General features: G+C 36.2%; 1 protein-coding gene across 1 annotated transcript; it reads right to left on the reverse strand.

Annotated features, from left to right (window-relative positions):
• Positions 1–13,670: 13,670 nt before the first annotated feature.
• LOC135150389 (uncharacterized) lies at positions 13,671–15,063 on the reverse strand. Its single transcript, XM_064086676.1, has 3 exons — positions 14,553–15,063; positions 14,340–14,437; positions 13,671–14,234 (listed from the first exon to the last, which is right to left on the reverse strand). The coding sequence occupies exons 1-3, from the start codon at positions 15,061–15,063 to the stop codon at positions 13,671–13,673; spliced, it is 1,173 nt and encodes a 390-aa protein (XP_063942746.1).
• Positions 15,064–21,296: the final 6,233 nt, after the last annotated feature.

Raw genomic sequence — 21,296 nt, forward strand, 5'->3', positions numbered from 1 at the left:
ACGGTATGACATTCAAAGAATGTCATACTGCATCACACGGTATGACTTAATAAAGTCATGTGGGTTAAGACAGTGTATAGTACACGGTATGACTTTCTTTTAGAAAGTCATGCCGCCTGTTTAAACCATGCACACCCCACCAGTATGACTTGTTTAAGTCATGACTAACAAAGCCATAAAGGAGGACACGGTATGACATTTCTTGATAATGTCATACCGACCCTTTTAAACCTTAAAAACAGTTTAAATAATTATATAAATATTAGATAATTACTCACTTAATTATATTAATTATATAAATTCATAAACTAAATTAATTCGAAGGTGAATTAATTTAATAAATAAATTATACAACCAATTTAATTATTTTGATAAGTGAAATAATTAAATAAATACTTATAAAATTATATTCCTTCACCAGCAGAGACTCCAAGCTTTGTCGAACGTTGTAGGTCTTTGTCTTGATTGAACGGCCACTTATAGTTGATGCAGAACACTTAATCTCAGTAGCTGACACACAAATGTACTGTCTGGTTCATCTGTATCTAGCTAAAATAAATATTCTTTATCAAATAAACATTTGAGACGTGGCTTGTTCGTCGATTCTTTGTCTTCGTAGTTCTTCTTCATTAGTAACAATAGTATGGAATCTTCTGAATAAATAAAGTATTAAAACTTTATACCTTCTAGACTTCTGGATGTGCTACAAAAGATTATTTGTACTCTGAGGCTTGAAAATATTAATGAACTTCTTCCAGTGGTGTGCAGCAGCATCCTGAAATTCTTCAGACATATAATTTCAATAAATCACTTGACGTTCTTCGTACGGATTCCTTCATCAGTACTTGCTATTTACCTTGCTTTCTTATCAGAGTTGAGTTGGTACCTCTTTAATTACAAATAGGCTAAACATATGCCTTTCAATCTCCCCCTATTTGTTTGTTAACATAACATGCAAATTATCGAGAGGATAACTCAACAGACTGATAAGACAAAGGATTAAACATGAATTGTAAATAGCAAAAAGTTTCTGGTATTTCATTAAACATTCACCAGAATTCAAAAGATTACAATAGATTACAAAATGATGTTCTTATTGAACATATATTACAAATCCCTAATGAATCTAAAGATCAACTTCTCCTTCTTCGATATCAGAAGTGTGAAGGATAGGAGTTGACGGTTCTTCCCTAGTTAGCACTTCAGATGTAGTGGATTCACCACGCTTCTTTCGTTCCTTTGCCAGAGCCAGTTGATGTAGCACTTCCAAATCCACAGGGTCTTCGCGGAAGTCTGATGGCTGAGATTTTGTAACATTTTTCATCCTTCGAAAGTACTGAGCAACATTCTTTCGAGTGCAGTGAGCAAGAATCACATCATCAGCATCAGACTTAGCTTTAGAAGCAAAGCCCTTGGTTCTTAAAAGAGTGGAGGCAAGAGCAAGTTGTTTAGCGGGATACTTTGGCAAGGCTTCTTCGTTGAGATAGACAGTGCTGAAGATCTCCTTGTGAACGAACTTTACACATTAAGGATTCCTGACAACCTGAGGACTGTTGAATACAGCACATTCCAGCAGTTTGTCACGAAGGAGTTCGTTCAGGTTGGAGCTGCGCTTTACCTTATTCCGAAGCACCCAGAGCTCAGATACAGAGAATGATTTCAAAGATTCGACAGATAGTCTGAAAGAACCATTCCTCTGTGTATAGACAATTAGCTCCCATTCTTCTAACAAATTGTTGACTCCCACAGTCAAATAATTCAATTCCAAAGCAAAGGGATGCATAAAGACATCCTCGTCAGGGTTTACCTCTTGAAGATCATAGATCAGAGATAAGAACTTCTTGTCGTTGAAAGGTTCCCTTTGAGGTCCATTGAATATCCTTTTTGCAATGTCCCAGCTTTTTCTGACTTTCCTTTGAATATCAAGATTCTTCTGCTTGCACGCAGCATCATAGATTTTCGGTTTCTCGATCCTGATTTGCTCTTCTGTGATCAACTTGTCCTCTAGAAGTTTTTGGAAATCACGAAGCTTACTATTCCTAGATTCATTTTCAGCTTTGAACTTCTGGACATTCTCCTCATGTTCTAGGTCAACAGGTTCTTCATCCTGAAACAAATAACCCTCATCAAATTTACCTTCTTCTTCTGCTTGACGATAGGTAGCATCGAAGACGTCATCATCATCCATATCCTGTGGATAGTCATCATAACTATCAGAATTGAATACATTCTTGGACTGATGTAACGGTTCTTTGCCTTTAGACTTATCAGTTTCTTTGTCAGGGGCAGATCCAGAAGTGGTATTTTCCTTGTTGCTTTGATTTGAGCTATTGCCTCTGTCATCCCTGTCACCTTTGTCTTCTCTATTCTCCCCCTTAGTTGAGGGATCCTCTCCGGAGGGTTGATCATCAGACTTGTTGGAGTTTCTGAGGAGTTGATCTAATTTGCTGTCGATGGTCTCAAATTTGGACATGTAAAGCTCATGATTAGATCTCATCTCAACAGCTAACTCATGGATTTCCTCTTCAAGCTCATCCCTGTAAGAACTGGATGGCCTCTCCTCAGCTTTCTGTTCCAGGGTCACCAACTGTGCACCCTTGAGCTTCTCGTTCTCAGCAATCATTCTGGCAAGCTCAGCTCTTAGCTTTGCCATTTGTTCCTCAAACAGAGCAGGGTCAGTGTGTGCACTCACCTCACGTACACTCAAAGCTGTTTCACTAGCCTCACGTGCATGTGTATCGCTCGGTGTTTGCCTTACATCACTCTGTTTAGTCACTCTTCCTGCTGTACCTGTATATACTACCAATGTCCCCTGAGATGGGTTCAAAGGTAGTGGAGGAACAAATTGTCCTCCTGACGCCTGTGAGGGCAGATTAACTTGCACGCTGCCAAGTTCTGCCTGATCAGAAAAGAAAGTGTGATCAGCAAATTTTTCATATATAATACATTGATTTTGAAAATCTGTGCACTCAGTAAACATAGTAACCTGTGTATCTGTTTGGGCTTGCACTAGCGTGAGTGCTAGCGCAGTGCTTGACTCTGTACAAGTTACCGCGGCCGTACGGTTAATTTCAATGGCCTCATCCTGTAGAGAGAATGGGTCCAGAGACTGTTTTATTGTCATTTCAAAATCTAAACCTTGTTGGGAAGGTAAAGATGAAGCTGCAGTTGTCTCCATGGCTTCCACCCTTTGCTTCTTTGAGGGAGACAGAGCTGCTGGTTGACTCATTAAACTACTCCAACTCCGTTTCCTTGCAACTTTACGAACAGGTTGCATTGAAGTGTTGGTTGATGTGTTTGGAGAAACGAGAGTTTGTTGAAGTGAAACATCAGCTAGGTTATGAACCTGTGTGTTGTCAGGTTCATTGCTGGTAGGCTGGAAAACAAAATCAAGGTCACAAACAAGATCACAACCATAATCTGACGTATCAACATTAAAATTAGATGAGAAGTTAGAAAGTACCTGAGCTACCTGTAGGTCCTGACGGAAGGACTGCAGCTCCTGGTTGATAGGAGAGTCAGAGGGAAGGGGTTGTGAGGTAGATTGTGTTTGTGGTATGATTTGGAATGTGTTTGGTATGGGAGAGGTTCAGATGAAGATGGTTGATGCTCGAAGAGATCATAATCCAAAGTTTGATCTTCAAATGAAGGGACAGATTGTTGTTGTTGATGGATAGGGGAGTGATATGATGATTGGTTGGATGAATGGTGTGAAGACTGTGCTTCTTGAGATTGTTGAGGTGAATGCTGCTGTTGTTGTTGTTGTAGAAGTTGTTGTTGATGGTGTTGTGCAAGTTGTTGAATCTACAGGGGTTGAGGTTCTTGAGGTTGCTGTTGCTGTTGCTGAGGTTGCTGCTGAGGTTGAGGTGGAGGAGCCACTTGAAGTTGATACAACTGAAGAGGAGCATTGAACATTTGTAGCATGTAAGGAGTGGTGACAAGGGGAATAGCTGCAAATTTGTTCTTGTTATCCAACTGAGTCATTAATTTGGTGCAGGCACGAGGAACTGGTGCCACAAGAGAGTTGGAGTAGTGTTCCTTCTCAGCGTCAGTCATTTTATCATTGAGAAATAACATGATAAAGCGAGGATAAAAGCATGTAACCTTCGCCATCTGTTCAACAGATCTGTTCCTTAGCGGTCCCAACTTGGAAATAATGGCTTGCAGTATAAGCTTACCAAAGTTGATTGGACGATTATAGACAATACTGAACCCAATCTTCTGAAGCAAAGAAGTTATGACATTAAAGTTCTTGCGAGTGGTCGGAGCAAATACTTTAGCCAAAGTGTCGAAGAAGAGGTCCCACTCAGGCTTCAGATTGCCTTTCAACATCCTAGGCAAATTGATCTCTCCCTGATATAAGATTGTCTCAAAGAATTGGGTGAGTTCAGCTTCAGTAGGGAGTTCAGCAAAATTGTCCCTCGGAAATCCAAGTACCCTATTCACATCATCAGTGATGATGTGAATGGTACGTCCTCCATGTACTTCTCCAGACATTCGATAATTATCCAACAACGTAGTATTTAATGCTGAAGAGTAGAAATCCTGTATTGGTTGAATCTGGAGTTCTGCAGAAGCAGTAATAGCAGTGCTGACGAGCGACTGACTATTCAGAAAACGGACCCACGGTCTAAAGCGAGCCAAACTAGCCTCGGGGTCAAAGAATCCATTCAAATTTGTCTCCTCAATTACAAAGCGACCGGCCATTTTTAAAATTAAAAAATTGAATTAAGTGAGAATTTTTCAAATAAAATATTAATTCTCAAATTTCTCACAAACTTCAATTAATAATTAAATATCAATTAATTAAATTAATTAATAATTCGAATTAAAGGGTTAAATTCGAATTAAAATTTAATTTAATTTAAACTGGCTTAATCATAGTCCCAAACACGGCCTTAATCTCCACTTAATCCAAAATTCCCAATTACACTCTTAAAACCCTAAAATTCGAAATCCACAAACAAGGGTTTCAAAAGCTTTTGATCCAAATCACCACCCAACTGCACTAAACAAACGATCCTCAGTCACAGGAGCTCAAAATCGGTGCAAACTCGGGCTAACTCGTTCGAATCGTCCAGACTCAGTCCAACTCAGTGTAATGGGTTTCGAATTATTCAAAAATCCGGCAACAATTCGACAGTATTTGAGATTAAACTAAGTAGCCAGCAAGTTTTTACACTTGATTGAGAGTAACCAGCAAGTTTTACTGAGAAAACTTGAAAAAGTCGAGAGCAACAACAATGGAGCTCGAAAAAAATGTGAAAGAGATGAAGTGAGGAGGTATGGGTTTGATTTGATATGTCATACAGCAATTTCAGGGGTCGGTATGACATTCTTAGGTAATGTCATACCGTGCTCTTGGATATGTCATTCTCGAGCAAGCGGTATGACATTCCTAGAATATGTCATACTGACGAACGAAGTGGATGTAGAGTATATCGGTATGACTTACACAAATAATGTCATGCCGTACGGGAAGTGTACAAAAGAAGCTTCAGGCGGTATGGCTTTTTCTGAAAAAGTCATACCGCACTTTTAAAACAGATTTTTATAAAAACAAAATAGAATATTATGATTCTTGATTAATTAAAAACAATAAAACCTTTTGCACATTTAATCAAAAATCTAATACACATAATATATAATATATTACACATATATCTTGTAAAATTCAACTTTAATTAAATATAAATACTTATGAATTTAACCTTAATTCATTAAAATGAATTAACTTAAAATCAAATATTTATGCTTAATTAATTTTGAAAAATACAAAATAAACACATATAATTATCTAAATGCATAGAGAATATTACTGGGGAGTATGCAGCATTTAGAAAATTACAGAGACAAATATGAACATGCATAATTACATAGAAAATTATCAGATAATTTACAATCAATTATATAAAATCTAATAAAATAGATATAATTACACAGAAAATTCACAAAAATATATAATAATATATAAAATACATATAAAATATATACAAAGAGAATCATGGCATATTTAACATCCCTAGCTCACAAACCAACTTAGAGAAAGTGGATTCATCAAGTGGTTTAGTGAAGATGTCTGTAATCTGATCAGCCGTGGGTACGAAATGTAACACCACAATACCATTCATGACATGTTCTCGAATGAAATGATACCTGATATCTATGTGCTTGGTTCTCGAGTGTTGCACTGGATTGTTTGAAATGGCTATGGCACTGGTGTTGTCACAAAATATTGGAATTTTGTCGACAGAAATACCATAATCATTTAATTGATTCCTGATCAGAGAATCTGAGCACAGCAACTTCCAGCAGCTATGTACTCAGCTTCAGCAGTAGAAGTGGACACTGAGTGTTGCTTCTTGCTGTACCAGGAAACCAACCGACGTCCTAGAAATTGACAGCTTCCAGACGTACTCTTTCTATCAATCCTGCAACCTGCATAATCAGAATCTGTATAGCCGGTTAAGTCAAAACCAGTATTCTTAGGGTACCAAATACCTAAACCAGGTGTACCCTTAAGATATCTAAAGATTCTTTTGACAGCAATAAGATGTGATTATTTAGGTACAGCTTGAAACCTAGCACACAAACATGTTGCAAACATAATATCTGGTCTACTAGCAGTGAGATAGAGTAATGAGCCAATCATACCTCGATAGCTTGAGATATCAACTTTCTTACCAGATTGATCCTGGTCAAGCTTAGTGGCAGTGGCCATGGGTGTCTTTGCCGGTGAACAGTCTTCTAGATTGTACTTTCTTAGAAGATCTCTGACATACTTTGACTGGCAAATAAAGATTCCATCTTCCTTTTGGCTTACTTGAAGACCAAGAAAGTAGGATAGCTCACCCATCATACTCATTTCATAATTACTCTGCATTAACTTAGCAAATCTCTTGCACAAGTTATCGTTAGTAGAACCAAATATAATATCATCAACATATATTTGAACAAATATCATATCATTATCATGCAATTTGTAAAAGAGATTTTTGTCTATGACACCTCTAGTAAATTTATTTTCAATTAAAAATTCAGAGAGGGTGTCATACCATGTCCTTGGTGACTGCTTGAGTCCATAGACAGCTTTGAATAGGAAGTACACAAAATCAGCAAATTCTGGATTTTCAAAGCCAGGAGGTTGTTCCAGATATACTTCTTCTTCCAGCTTTCCATTCAGAAATGCACTTTTCACATCCATCTGATAAACTTTGAAGTTGGAGTGTGCAGCAAATGCAAGGAATATTCTGATGGCTTCAAGACGAGCAACTGGAGCATAGGTTTCATCATAATCAATTCCTTCTTCCTGAGAATAACCTTTTGCAACCAGTCTGGCTTTGTTTCTCACAACAATGCCATCACCATCTAACTTGTTACGGAAGACCCATCTAGCTCCAATAGTAGATTTTCCTTTTGGTCTTGGAACCAGGGCCCAGACTTCTTGTCTCTCAAATTGATTGAGTTCTTCTTGCATGGCAAGAACCCAACCAGGATCAGCAAGTGCTTCATCTATTTTCTTTGGTTCTAGTTGAGATAGAAATCCAGAAAATAAACATTCGTTAGATGTAGCACTTCTAGTCCTTACACCAACATCAGGATCACCAATAATCAGATCAAAAGGATGATCTCTGCTCCAAATCCTTTCCCTTGGAAGTTGTGTCCTTGATGATTCAGCAGTATTATCATTAGGCTGATGTGTATGACTAGTTGATCCACCAGCTTCCCCTGAGCTGTTGCCAGGTTGACCTGATGATCCACCACTAGCATCAGTGGAATTTCCAGCATTATTGCCATTTCCTCCACCATTGCCTGGATCATTATCATTGTTGTCATCACCTTTTGCAACCTCAGGTGGAACATCATCATCTGAATCAGAATCTGGATAGTTGTCAAACTTCAGAGATTCAGATGGATCAGCAGATTGTAAACTTGGGAGTTTAGTGTCATCAAATGTAACATTGACACTAACTTTCACTGACAGAGTATCAATTACAAGAACTCTATAAGCATTATTAGTATAACCAACAAAAATTCCTTCAGATGCCTTTGGCTCAAACTTGTTCAAGTTCTCTTCTCCATCCTTGAGAACATAACACTTGGCTCCAAAGACATGAAGATGTTTGACATAAGGTTTCTTGTTGTCATACAGATGAAATGGAGTTTTCATATGATCCTTATTGATCAAAGTTCTATTCTGGGTATAGCAGGCAGTAGACACAGCTTCAGCCCAAAAGTACAGTGGAAGCTTTGCTTCAGCAATCATAGTCCTTGCAGCTTCAATCAGTGTACGATTCTTTCTTTTGATGACTCTATTCTGCTGAGGAGTCCTTGGTGCTGAATACTGCCTTCTAATTCCCTTTTCAGAGTAAAAGTTGATTAGAATTTGATTCTTGAATTCCGTGCCATTATCTGATCTTACAGCTTACACTGGCACACCTATATCCAATTCAACTAGCTTTATATGATCAATAACTGTCATCGGGGTTTCATCCTTAGAGGCCAGGAAGTAAACCCAAGTAAATTTCGAGAAGTCATCCACAATGACTAAGGCATATCTTTCTCCATCAATTGATGCAACATTCACGGGGCCAAACAAATCCATATGCAACAAATGAAGTGGATCTGTAATGGTATTGATGGTTTTGCCTTTGTGAGATGCTCTCTTTGCTTTTCCTTTCTAACAAGCTTCACAGAGATCATCAGTTGAGAATTCCAGGGAAGGCAAACCTCTCACTAGATCTCTCTTGACTAGAGAGTTCATGGTTTTGAAGTTAAGGTGTGAGAGTTTCTTATGCCATAACCAACTATCTTCAGCAGACGCTTTGGCGTAGAAACAGTGAACTTCGTTTCCTGGTCCTGAAGATAAATCAGCTACGAATATATTGCCTTTCCTTATGCCACATAGTGAAGGACGCTTATCCTTGATATGTTTAATGATACATATCTCCTTTTCAAAATGAACATGATATCCCTTGTCACAAAAGTGACTGACACTCAGGAGATTATGCTGAAGTCCTTCAACTATTGCAATATCTTCTATGATGATCCTTCCAATTTTGTACTTGCCATATCCCACAATACGACCTTTGCTATTATTAGCAAAACTGACTGTTGGGCCAGCTCCTTCTCTTATGTCTTCCAGCAGGGATCTATTGCCAGTCATGTGCATTGACGCTCCACTGTTAAGCACCCAGGTAACTCGTACAATTCCACTGGCACCCTGCAAAAGACAACTTGATTAAACCTTCTTTGGGATCCACACTTGATTGGGTCCAGCAAACTTAAAGAATTGATTTCTATCAGGTAATACAACAGAGCCTCTTGGACTGATATTTGGTTCTGATTTGACTGAACTTACTTCCTTAACAACAGCCTTATAAACCTTGGTTTTAGGCTTTGGAACATAAGTCTCCTTCCTAACACGAGGAGGACTAGCAGTCTTTGATGTAGCATGCTTATTGTTTGTGTGTTGTCTAGGTGATGTGTTTTCATTTTTAGCATGCAAATTTCTAAAATAAGCAGACATCATATTGAAAGCACAAGTCATGCAATTATCAACACCACAACATTTATGACATGCATCAAAAACAGGAACAACAGGAATATCAGTCACAGCAGTAGGAACATCAATAGATTCTACTCTAACCTTGTTAACAGATTTAAAGTTCTCAGTAGAATGACATCTATTGTTCTTGTTCTTACTATTCACAAAGTTATTAGGCTTGTTGAATTTAGTTCTCTCAGAGTTAACACCTAAACCAGCTTTAGGCAACCTAACATTGCCTTTCATTTTGATTGGTTTCAGTGATGTCAGGATCTCATCTCTCTTCTCATTACTCTCTTTCATTTTAAGGTCTTCCTGTTTGAGTTCATATCTAATGACAACAGGAGTTTCTAACAGAGGTTCAGCTTCTGAGGATTTAAATAGGGGTTGAGGGGAATCTTTCAAAACAAAAGGAATTCCTCTCTCCTCAACACTCTTCTTAAAGGGAGTAATGTTACTAGCCTTACCTACAGATTTATTATAGTCAAAACCTATTCCAACAGTTCTCTTGATCTCTTGTTTATCATTAAGTTCTTTGACTATAGTGGAGGCATCCTTAAAGGCTTTACATTTCACTTTCTCTTCGTCTAGCTGAAGTCTTAAAGCAATCTCACCTTTCTCTAGAACTTTGACTTTAGCACATTGTAATCCTAAATCCATAGTCAATTGTTCTATTTTAGGTTTTAATACGTTCATCTCATTCATTTTATAAGCATGAATATCTAAGACTAGTGTATCAATTTCAAGATTGGCAACTTTCAACTTTTTAATAGCATCATCTCTTTCGAGTCCTAATTGCATAAAAAGTTTAGGGCATGTAGGATCTACCTGAAAGCTTCCAGCAGGAGGAGGTGAAGATGATCTAGCATTAGCCATAAGAGCAACATTCCCTAGCTGCTCCTCTTCATCACTATCTGTATCATCCCAGCTTTTCCCTTCTGCCAGATAAGACTTGCTTTTGAAACTTTGATTTCCAGAAGTACCCTGATGCTTTCTCACTAGTGCATCATACTTCTGCTTCAGCTCGTCGTAGGAATCTTTTCTCTTTCCTTGAACCTTGGGTTGTTTGCATTCAGTTGCAAAGTGTCCTGCAGGTTCACCACAGTTAAAGCATTTGAACTGGCTTCTATCCACCATCCCAGTCTTGTATCCTCCTTTGCTCGTAGAAGATGAGTAACCTCCTTTTTGAAACCTGTTGACAGTAGGTTTGTATTTGTAGGAGGGGTTCTTCCTGAATCTCATGTTTCCAAACTTCTTGGCAAACAGTGATAGAGATTGATCTTCTAATTGTTCTAGCTCTTCCATTGTATAGAACTCTTCGTCACCACTGGAAAAAGCAGTCTGACCCATCTCAGGTACAACAAATTCCTGAGTGGTTTTAGAAGGAACAACAACATCCTTCTTCTCTTCCGGTACAGGTGACTCAACAACTAGAGCTCTTGAATGGTTCAGTGTTTTACCCCAGCCATATCTCTGTTTACTTTGAACTTGTTCAAGTTCATAAGTTTTCAACACTCCGTAGAGTCTCTCCAGAGATATCTCATTCAGATCTCTGCTTTCCCTGATGGCAGTGATTCTGTGTTCCAGATGTTCAGGAAGTGTTAAGAGAAATTTCATGTTGACCTCTTTCTTGTCGTAGTATTTCCCATTTAAATTTAGATTATTAATCAGATTATTAAGTCTGATAAATACTTCTGAAATCCCTTCTCCGGGATTGGAACCAAACTGTTCATACTGAGCCATCAGTATCTCTTTCTTGTTTTCTCTAACTTCATCTGAGCCTTCATTGATGATCTCTAATGTATCCCAGATTTGCTTGGCGTTTGTACAATTAACAACAGCATTGTACATTACTGGATCTAGAGATTCCACCAAAATTAGTTGAAGAGCGTCATCTAAGTTCATCTATTCACCCTCTTCATCTGTGTACTCATGAAGTTCTTTCGGAATGGTCTGATGAGGTATTAACACACCTTCTTCTTCGTGTGCTAATATGACTTTCATCGGAATAGAAACACCTTTATTTAATATCCCGATATATTTTCTGTTGGCTGTGCAGAGGAATAATAACATGTGCCTCTTCCATAGGCTAAAGTGTTACTTGTTGAACGGTGGGATTTTGATGCTACTGATCTTTTGTGTACTCATGTTTAAGGATTTGAAGTGAATAGTTTTTGGATGAGATTTGGATTTTTGAAAGAAAAATATTTTAAATCAGAATTAATTTTTGGAATAAAATTAATTCGAATAAAAAATATTTGAACGTTACAGAGTGTGTATAGGATCTGATACGGAAAATGGTATCAACCGCTCTGATGCCAATTGTTAGGTCCTGAAACGAATGTAGAAGGGGGGGTTGAATACAATCGTCACTAAAAATCGCGGCGGAATAATCAGATTTGAATTAAACTTTTTTTTTTTTTTTGAAACAAAGATTTGAATTAAACTTGTTAATCAGATTTTAATTAGTTAATATAACAATGTTTTAAGTCGTTATATAATTAATAAGGTTCGTTTTAATGTCCACTAAAGTTCGTAGAATAAATTCATAAGGTTCGTTTTAATGTCCACTAAAGTTCGTAGAATAAATTCGACAGGATGTATTCTAGTTTCATGATTAAAACAACCGAGTGATCAAAGCACAGAAAATTGTGGATATAACAATTGCAAGTTACAAACAACTTGAAAGCTTTTACAATGCTTGAACAACTTTGAAATGAAGAAGTGAAGCCATATATATAGGCAAAGCACTTGGAACTAGGTATGACATTGAAAGGAATGACTTAGTAGCATAGGAATGACATTACAAAGCAAAGTCATGCCAAAAGGAAGGAAAGAATGACATTTAAAAGGAATGTCATACTGGTACAAACGGTATGACATTATTTCCTTGGCCTTCAAGGGTCATTTGGCATGACATAACTAGCTAAAGTCATAAGGGATAAGGAGGTATGACTTTATAAGACATATAGATGCAAAGGGTATGACTTAATAAGTCATAATTAAGGATGCAAACGGTATGACATTCAAAGAATGTCATACTGCATCACACGGTATGACTTAATAAAGTCATGTGGGTTAAGACAGTGTATAGTACACGGTATGACTTTCTTTTAGAAAGTCATGCTGCCTATTTAAACCATGCACACCCCCACCAGTATGACTTGTTTAAGTCATGACTAACAAAGCCATAAAGGAGGACACGGTATGACATTTCTTGATAATGTCATACCGACCCTTTTAAACCTTAAAAATAGTTTAAATAATTATATAAATATTAGATAATTACTCACTTAATTATATTAATTATATAAATTCATAAATTAAATTAATTCGAAGGTGAATTAATTTAATAAATAAATTATACAACCAATTTAATTATTTTGATAAGTGAAATAATTAAATAAATACTTATAAAATTATATTCCTTCAACAGCAGAGACTCTAAGCTTTGTCGAACGTTGTAGGTCTTTGTCTTGATTGAACGGCCATTTATAGTTGATGCAGAACACTTAATCTGAGCAGCTGACACGCAAATGTACTGTATGGTTCATCTGTATCTAGCTGAAATAAATATTCTTTATCAAATAAACATTTGAGACGTGGCTTGTTCCTCGATTCTTTGTCTTCGTAGTTCTTCTTCATTAGTAACAATAGTATGGAATCTTCTGAATAAATAAAGTATTAAAACTTTATACCTTCTGGACTTCTGGACGTGCTACAAAAGATTATTTGTACACTGAGGCTTGAACATATTAATGAACTTCTTCCAGTGGTGTGCAGCAGCATCCTGAAATTCTTCAGACATATAATTTCAATAAATCACTTGACGTTCTTCGTACGGATTCCTTCATCAGTACTTGCTATTTACCTTGCTTTCTTATCAGAGTTGAGTTGGTACCTCTTTAATTACAAATAGGCTAAACATATGCCTTTCACTTTCTGTCATTGAAAGGCTTCCTTTGAGGTCCATTGAAAATCCTCTTTGCAATGTCCCAGTTCTGTCCTTCTTTCCTCCTTAATCAAGATTCTTCTGCTTGCAGGCAGTATCATAGATTTTTTGTTTTTGAATCTTGATTTGCTCTTCAGTGATCAGCTTGTCCTCTAGAAGTTTTTGATAATCTTAAAGCTTACGCTTCCTAGCTTCATTTTCAGCTTTGAACTTCCGAACATTCTCCTCATGTTCTAGGTCAACAGGTTCTTCATCCGGAAACAAATAGATTTCATCGAATTTTCCTTCTTCTTCTACTTGACGGTAAGTAGCATCGAATATGTCATCATCATCCATGTCATTCGGATAATCATCATAACTGTCAGAGTTGAAGACATTATCGGACTGATATAACAGTTCTTTTCCTTTAAACCTTTCAGATTCTTTGTCAGGGGCAGATCCAGAGGTATTTCCCTTGTTGCTTTGATTTGAGCTATTTCCTCTGTCATCCCTGTCACCTTTGTCTCTATTCTCCCCCTTAGTTGAGGGATCCTCTCTGGAATCTTGATCATTTGATTTTGGGTTCTGCAGATGAGTGAGCACTTGAGCCAGTGTGCTGTCAATTGCATCAAACTTTGCCATATAAAGTTCATGGTTGGACCTCATCTGGACTGACAACTCATGAATCTCTTTATTCAGCTCATCTCCGTATGAACTAGATGGCTGCTCATCTGCTTTCTTTTCCAAGGTGACCAACTATCCACCTTTCAATTTCTCATTTTCCACAATCATCCGGGCAAGTTCATCTTTTAGCTTTTCCATTTGTTCCTCAAATAGAGCCGGGTCAGTGTGTGCACTCACCTCACGTACACTAAGAGTTGTTTCACTCTCCTCACGTGCATGTGTATCGCTTGGTGTTTGCCTTTCTTCACTCTCTTCATTCACACTTCCCGCTGTACCTGTATATACTACCAATGTTCCCTGAGTTGCGTTAAAAGGTAGTGAAGGAACAAATTGTCCTCCGGATGCCTGTGACGTATCAAAAGTAAAATTAGATGAAAAGTTAGAAAGTACCTGAGCTACCTGTAGACTGCAGCTCCGGGTTGATGGTAGAGTCGGATGGTAGTGGTTGAGAGGTTGATTGTGTTTGTGGTATATTTTGGGAGTGTTGTTGGTGTGGTAGTGGTTCAGAGGAAGATGGATCATTCTCGAAGAATATGTATTCTTGTAGTTCATCTTCAAATGAAGGGTTAGGTTGTTGTTGATGAAGAGGGGAGTGATGTGGTGATTGGTTAGATGATTGATGCGGTGATTGTTCTTCTTGAGACTTTTGTGGTTGTGGTTGATCCTGTAGAGGTTGAGGTTGTTGTTGTTGCAGTTGTTGTTGTTGAGGTTGAGGAGGAGCCACTGGAAGCTGATAAGGTTGCAGCTGAGTATTGAACTGTTCTAGCATATGTGGAGTGACAATCAGAGGAACAGTTGGAAACTTGTTCTTATTATCCAGCTGAGTCATCAAGTTGGTGCAGGCCCGAGGAATTGGTGCAACAGGAGAGTTGAAGTAAAAGTTCTTCTCAGCATCGGTCATCTTGTCATTAAGGAACAACATGATGAACCTTGGATAAAAGCACGAGATCTTTGCATTGTGCTCAACTGACCGACTCCTCAGCGGTCCCAACTTCGTAAAAAATTAACTGGGAGATTGTGAGCAATGCAGAATCCAATCTTCTGAAGTAGAGAAGAAATGACATTGAAGTTCTTCCGAGTGGTATGCGCAAATACTTTGGGTAAAGTATCGAAGAAAAGGTCCCACTCCGGCTTGAGATTGCCTTTCAAAATTCTTGGCAAAAATATCTCTCCCTGATATAAAATTGTCTGAAAGAATTGAATCGTCTCTTCTTCAGTCGGGAATTCAGCAAAATTGTCTCTCGGAAACCCAAGTATCCGATTCATATCATCAGTATTGATATGGATTGTCCGTCCTCTAGTAATATCTCCAAACATCCGATGATTATCAAGCAGAGTAGTATTCAGGGCAGTCGAGTAAAAGTCCTGAATTGGTTGGATTTGAAGATCTGCATTGGCTGTGATAGCTGTACTGACGAGAGACTGGCTATTAAGGAATCTCACCCAGGGTCTAAATCTAGCAAGACTAGCTTCCAGATCAAAATAACCGTTCAGGTTTGTTTCCTCAATTACGAAACGACCAGCCATTTTTAGAATTAAAAATTGAATTAATCGAGAATTTTTCAAATAAAATATTAATTCTCAAATATCTCGCAAATTTCAATTAATAATTAAATATCAATTAATTAATTAATTAATAATTTGAATTAAAAGATTAAATTCGAATTAAATTTAATTAATTTTAAATGGCCAATATTAACTCCCAACAAGTCCAAAAAGCCCCAATTTGTTCACTAAAACCCCAAAAATTCGAAAAACCAAAGAAGTGGGTTTCAAATTTTTCACTTAAAACTCAACACAAATTGGCAAGAAACGATCAATAGCAGTACATATAGCCCAGAAAAATCAAGAAACAGCCATGGAATCGTGAAACAACATCCCAGAAAATCGATTTGGGGCTTCGATTTTGTAAAAAAATTGGCAGCAATTCGTGTTTTTTTCTGGATTAAAAATCGGAATCAGCAAGCTTTTAGACTTGTAATTAGTAACTAGCAAGTTTTTCGGTCAAAAACTTGAAAAAACGATTAAGCAACAATGGCGATGTATGTATATGCATGTATGCGAGTAGAAGATGAAAAAGGAGACATGTATGACTTTTGAAGGTAAAGTCATGGGAGGTTCAGGGGTCAGTATGACATTATAAGGAAATGTCATACCGAGCTCTTGAATATGACATTTCAGAGCGTCCGGTATGACATTCCTTTGAAATGTCATACCGATTGTTGTTGGTAGAGTGTAAATCCTCGGTATGACTTTTTCAAGAAAAGTCATGCCGAGTTTTGGAGGTGTACTCAGCAAGCTAGAGCGGTATGACATTTTATAAAAATGTCATACCGAACTATAAAACCAGAAATTAAAAAAACATATAAATATTATGATTTTTGATATATTCAAAAATAAAACCTTTTGCACATTAAATTAAAAATATAATACACATAATATATAAAATATTACACATATGTTTTGTAAAATTCAACTTTAATTAAATATAAATATTTATGAATTTAACTTTAATTCATTAAAATGAATTAATTTAAATCAAATATTTATGCTTAATTAATTTTAAAAAATACAAAATAAAAACATTTAATTATCTAAATGCACAGAGAATATTACAAGGGAGTATGCAACACTTAGAAAATTATTGAAACATATATAAACATGCATAATTACACAGAAAATTATGAGATAATTCACAAATTATTATATAAAATCTAATAAAATAGATATAATTACGCAGAAAATTCACAAAAATATATAATAAAATATAGAACATATATAAAATATATACAATGAGAATCATTCATGACATGTTCTCGAACAAACTGATACCTGATATCTATGTGCTTGGTTCTGGAGTGTTGCATTGGATTGTTGGAAATGGCTATAGCACTGGTGTTGTCACAAAATATTGGAATTTTGTTAACAACAATACCATAATCATTTAATTGATTCCTAGAATCTGAGCACAGCAACTGCCTGCAGCTATCACTACTACAGATTTAAACTTGCATAACGTTTATTTTATTACTTGCATAACGTTTGTAAATGTTATGTAAGACACTGCTATGCAAGTGAAATTTTAGTTACATAGCATTTGTCAAAGTTTCGCACCAACATAGCACTTGTCAAAGTGCTATACAAGGAAGCACTTCCGAAGTAAGCTTTTATAGCTTTTTGAGAAGTGATATGCAAGTAGAGGGACAATACTTATATAGCACTTTCTCAAACACTATGTTACTACTATTTTTTTTAGAAGCTCCACGCATGTTCTTTATTGTTTGGAAAAATGCTATTTAAGCTATTTTTTATAAAAATTAAATAGATTAAATAAATTTTTGGTGGTAATATATACCAAATAAATTTATAATAAATATAATAAAATCTGAAAAGTGCTTCTAATCCACAAAAAAATTTCAGAAATCTTCATATAAATTCCAAACATCATCATAAATACATTATGTAAAAAAATAAAAATCTCCACAATCCATAAAAGGTTATTTTCTGGAAATACATAATCCTCCTTGTAGATTTGTACATAGAGCAAAAGAAAAGTACGTAAATAATATAAAAGACTACTTCATAAGCAATTTTCCTTTAAGGTGCCGGTTGTATAAGTATCCTCCCCAGTTCTTCTCAAAATGAACCATTTTATTAAATGGATAGGTCTTCAATCTCGGGGTGTAGGTAAACTGCAGAGCAACAAAAACATAATTAATGTCATTTAGTATGATCATATATCACAGTAAATAATATACACTTAATTTTGTGAAAGCGGCTTAAAAATCAATCTTACATTAGCATCAATTTTTGTTGCACCATAAATCCTCTATGAAGGATCCAACAAAGTGTCCAGAGTAAGTGCTATCTTTCATAGTTTGCTTGGGGCACTGCATATTACACAAAAACAAGGAAAATTGAAAAAAACTAATAATAAAAGAACTATAATTCTTATGTAGAATGAAGGCAGACATAATCAGTATATGAAAAAACCATGCCACAACCACCATGTTTTTTAATTACAGTTTTTGACTATTACAGTTTGGAAGGTAAAGTTCATGTATAATGTATATTACAACTCATATCCACCACAGTTTTTAGACTTCAAATTTTTATTAATAACCAAGCGGTTGAATTTAAAAGAAAATAGAATACCTGTACTTTTGACCACCTGAAACTATTAAACATCATTGCACTGTACCTCTTCCCAGAATGAGACCGGAACATACTCATAGCCCTCTAAACAAAAAACAAACCACATGAAAGCACTGGGTCCACATGCATTTTAGGTTCTTAAACGTATGGTGAATATTTCAAATATTTACTAACGTCTCTACAAGAGCTTTCACATTCTTGAAATGTATCTGATTGGTCACTGGTGCAGGATCCATAAAGTAAATGCTCTCTGTTATTGGATTAATAGCGACCAAGATCCAATGTTTTCTACAATTTTCTTTTTGTAGTCAGAAGCAATTAAATAAAAATTAATAATGTTATATCTATGTATGTATATATTTATATATATAACAAATGTAACTTACGAAACATTATAAGGCACAAAAAGTAGGTGGTCTTTGTCAACATGTTGCAGCAAACACTTAGCCAAGGATGAATTAGAGTTATCTATCGAGTGAGACACAATATGAGGCGATACAAAAGAGACTTGGCTGCCATGTCAGGATTTTTTGACAAAAATACCTCACACAAGTACCTTCAAATAAGGGGAAACATAATTAAAACTTGGTTATCAGAACCTCCATAACATTGTCCTTATTACGATGTTCAATCCACGGATCTGCATTCCAGTAAGGTCCCATGTCAACTTGTATATCGGTAACACGATCGAACCGAATTGCAAGACGAACAAACTCCAAAACTCCATCATGACCAATATCATCTATGAGAGTTTAACCAAGTTGTCTCGAAGACACATAACCAATTGACTCGCTTGTTTTCTCATTCTCTTTAACTGCATGCTTCCTATTTTCTTTATCCTCAAGTTTCTTTTGTCCCATAGCATGTTTAGCTTTTTCCTTGTTCATGATACTTGGAGTTTTCTAGGAAATATGAAAAAAAAATCATATAAGGAACTAACAACTAACCTAGAAGCCAGATTAAAAAGACATATAACAATCAATACAGATAATGTATTCAACCTGAGGTTTCATGGAAATTAGTTTACGTGGTCATGCAAGAAAATATCCAGGTGCTTCCCCAACAAGGTTGGCCTCGTCACAAGGTCTGGGTAGCTGCGTATTATACTCAGACTTTTCTGCCACCTCGAACTGAATCCTAACATATCCTGCTTCAAGTGGAATACCATGAAGGATTCTATCATTAGGGTCATTATGCAAGATTCCTCGACCTACATATTTGCGACCAGGATCCACATACAAATAGCAAACATTTTTTCCCTATATTTTGAAAAATTATGACAACATTTAGACAAATTAAATTTTAAGTAATAATTTTCTCATGTTTCACTTTTTCAATATATGGAAAGACAGGCCAGGATGGCTAGAATAATTTATAAATAAAGGTCTTAGAGATAAATGAATACCTGAGGAAGGTATTCACCTAAAACAAGATCACCATCATCGTGTTGACCAACAACTTCATTATCCATGTCAAAATTATCCATGTGGCTAGAACCTCCTGGTTGCACCACCGGATTACAGCCCTTCCTTTTCATCTCATTAATTTCATTCATCAAGTAAGAAACATCATTTTTCAATTTTGATAGCTCACTCGCAGTTGATGTTGTTTTTAATGATGTTTTGATCACACCCCATCCTAAACCTCTCACTCGTCCCACGTATTCCAATGGTATTGCACGAGCAAGCAAGTCATCGGTTCCAATGTTAGTAAGCTCATGTTCTGGAAAACTCTATGATATGGCAACCTAATAAAAAAATGACATGATTTAAAACATTGTTTTAAAGTATAGTGCAAGTCATCGATGAAATTATAAACTTGAAATCTAACTCTTACCACATCCTCAAGTACTTGCAATGTTGCAGGATCACTGACTTCGCCATCTGCATCACGCCTAGCATACTCCCACGCATCTAGTTGAGTCAAAATAGGATTCTTTACACCAGAATTAATTTTATCCTTCATCTGCACATAAAACAGATATCCAGATATATACATTGAGAATAGGTATACCATCCAGATATATACCTAAAGCGTAGAATGTTCTGATAATTCATTGAGAAAAAACCCAGGGCTAATCTCAAAAATTACTCATCTCCTTGAAAATTACTATAAATCGATTATTGAACTTACAATTTCCTCTCTAATGCGTGCATAGCCAACACATGCCTTCTTATATCGTGCCTCAATTCCTTCTGCTTTTCTTTTATTTTTTTCACTTATTTCCTACAGGTAAACTGGTTAGTGAAATGCAATATGAACTAAAATAAATAGCATCTAAAATTAAATAACTACTATAGATTAGAGAATAGGTATACCATGAATTCTTCTTTACTTGAGTTCTCCACAAACTGTTTCCAGTAAGGTGCAACACTAGAAAATTGTGCATGATATTTTCCATTTTTATCTTTCGCCAGACTCCTTAATCTAGTTCAAAATTGTCGATGAAGGTCACCAGCACGATGAATTATTTTATTATTTTACCCTTGTGTTCATCTTCAACCCCATGGAACGTTTCCTACAAAATTGGTTTACAAATTAAAGTCTGATGATGGGAATTTCTACAAGTTCAATGCAAGCAGAAATTTAACAAGTTTAAAAGATGGATACTATGTAGTAATCAATAAGATTAATTGCAGAGAAATACAATTTACACCTAAAAATAAAAAATAATGTTGTAATTAGAGACTTAGAAGCATGATACAGTCGAGAGCTATTATTAAGTTCCAAAAGTATTTATCTGGTACCAACATATAAACCAAAAACCAGCGGAGGCCAGGATCTGCAAAATTCAATATATATCCAGGAATCTGCTCTAATCAGATTTTTATTCATCATTTATTCAGACACAAAAACATAAAATATACTTTAAGTAAACGAAAGGGATCCAGACACCCTAAACTACCAACATGTTTAGAGATCTAACTCATCTTCTCTGCTATTGCAACTTAATATTAAGAATAACCAGTACACTGCCAT

The sequence above is a fragment of the Daucus carota genome, chromosome 2 (assembly GCF_001625215.2).
Source record: "Daucus carota subsp. sativus chromosome 2, DH1 v3.0, whole genome shotgun sequence".
NCBI lineage: Eukaryota > Viridiplantae > Streptophyta > Magnoliopsida > Apiales > Apiaceae > Daucus > Daucus carota.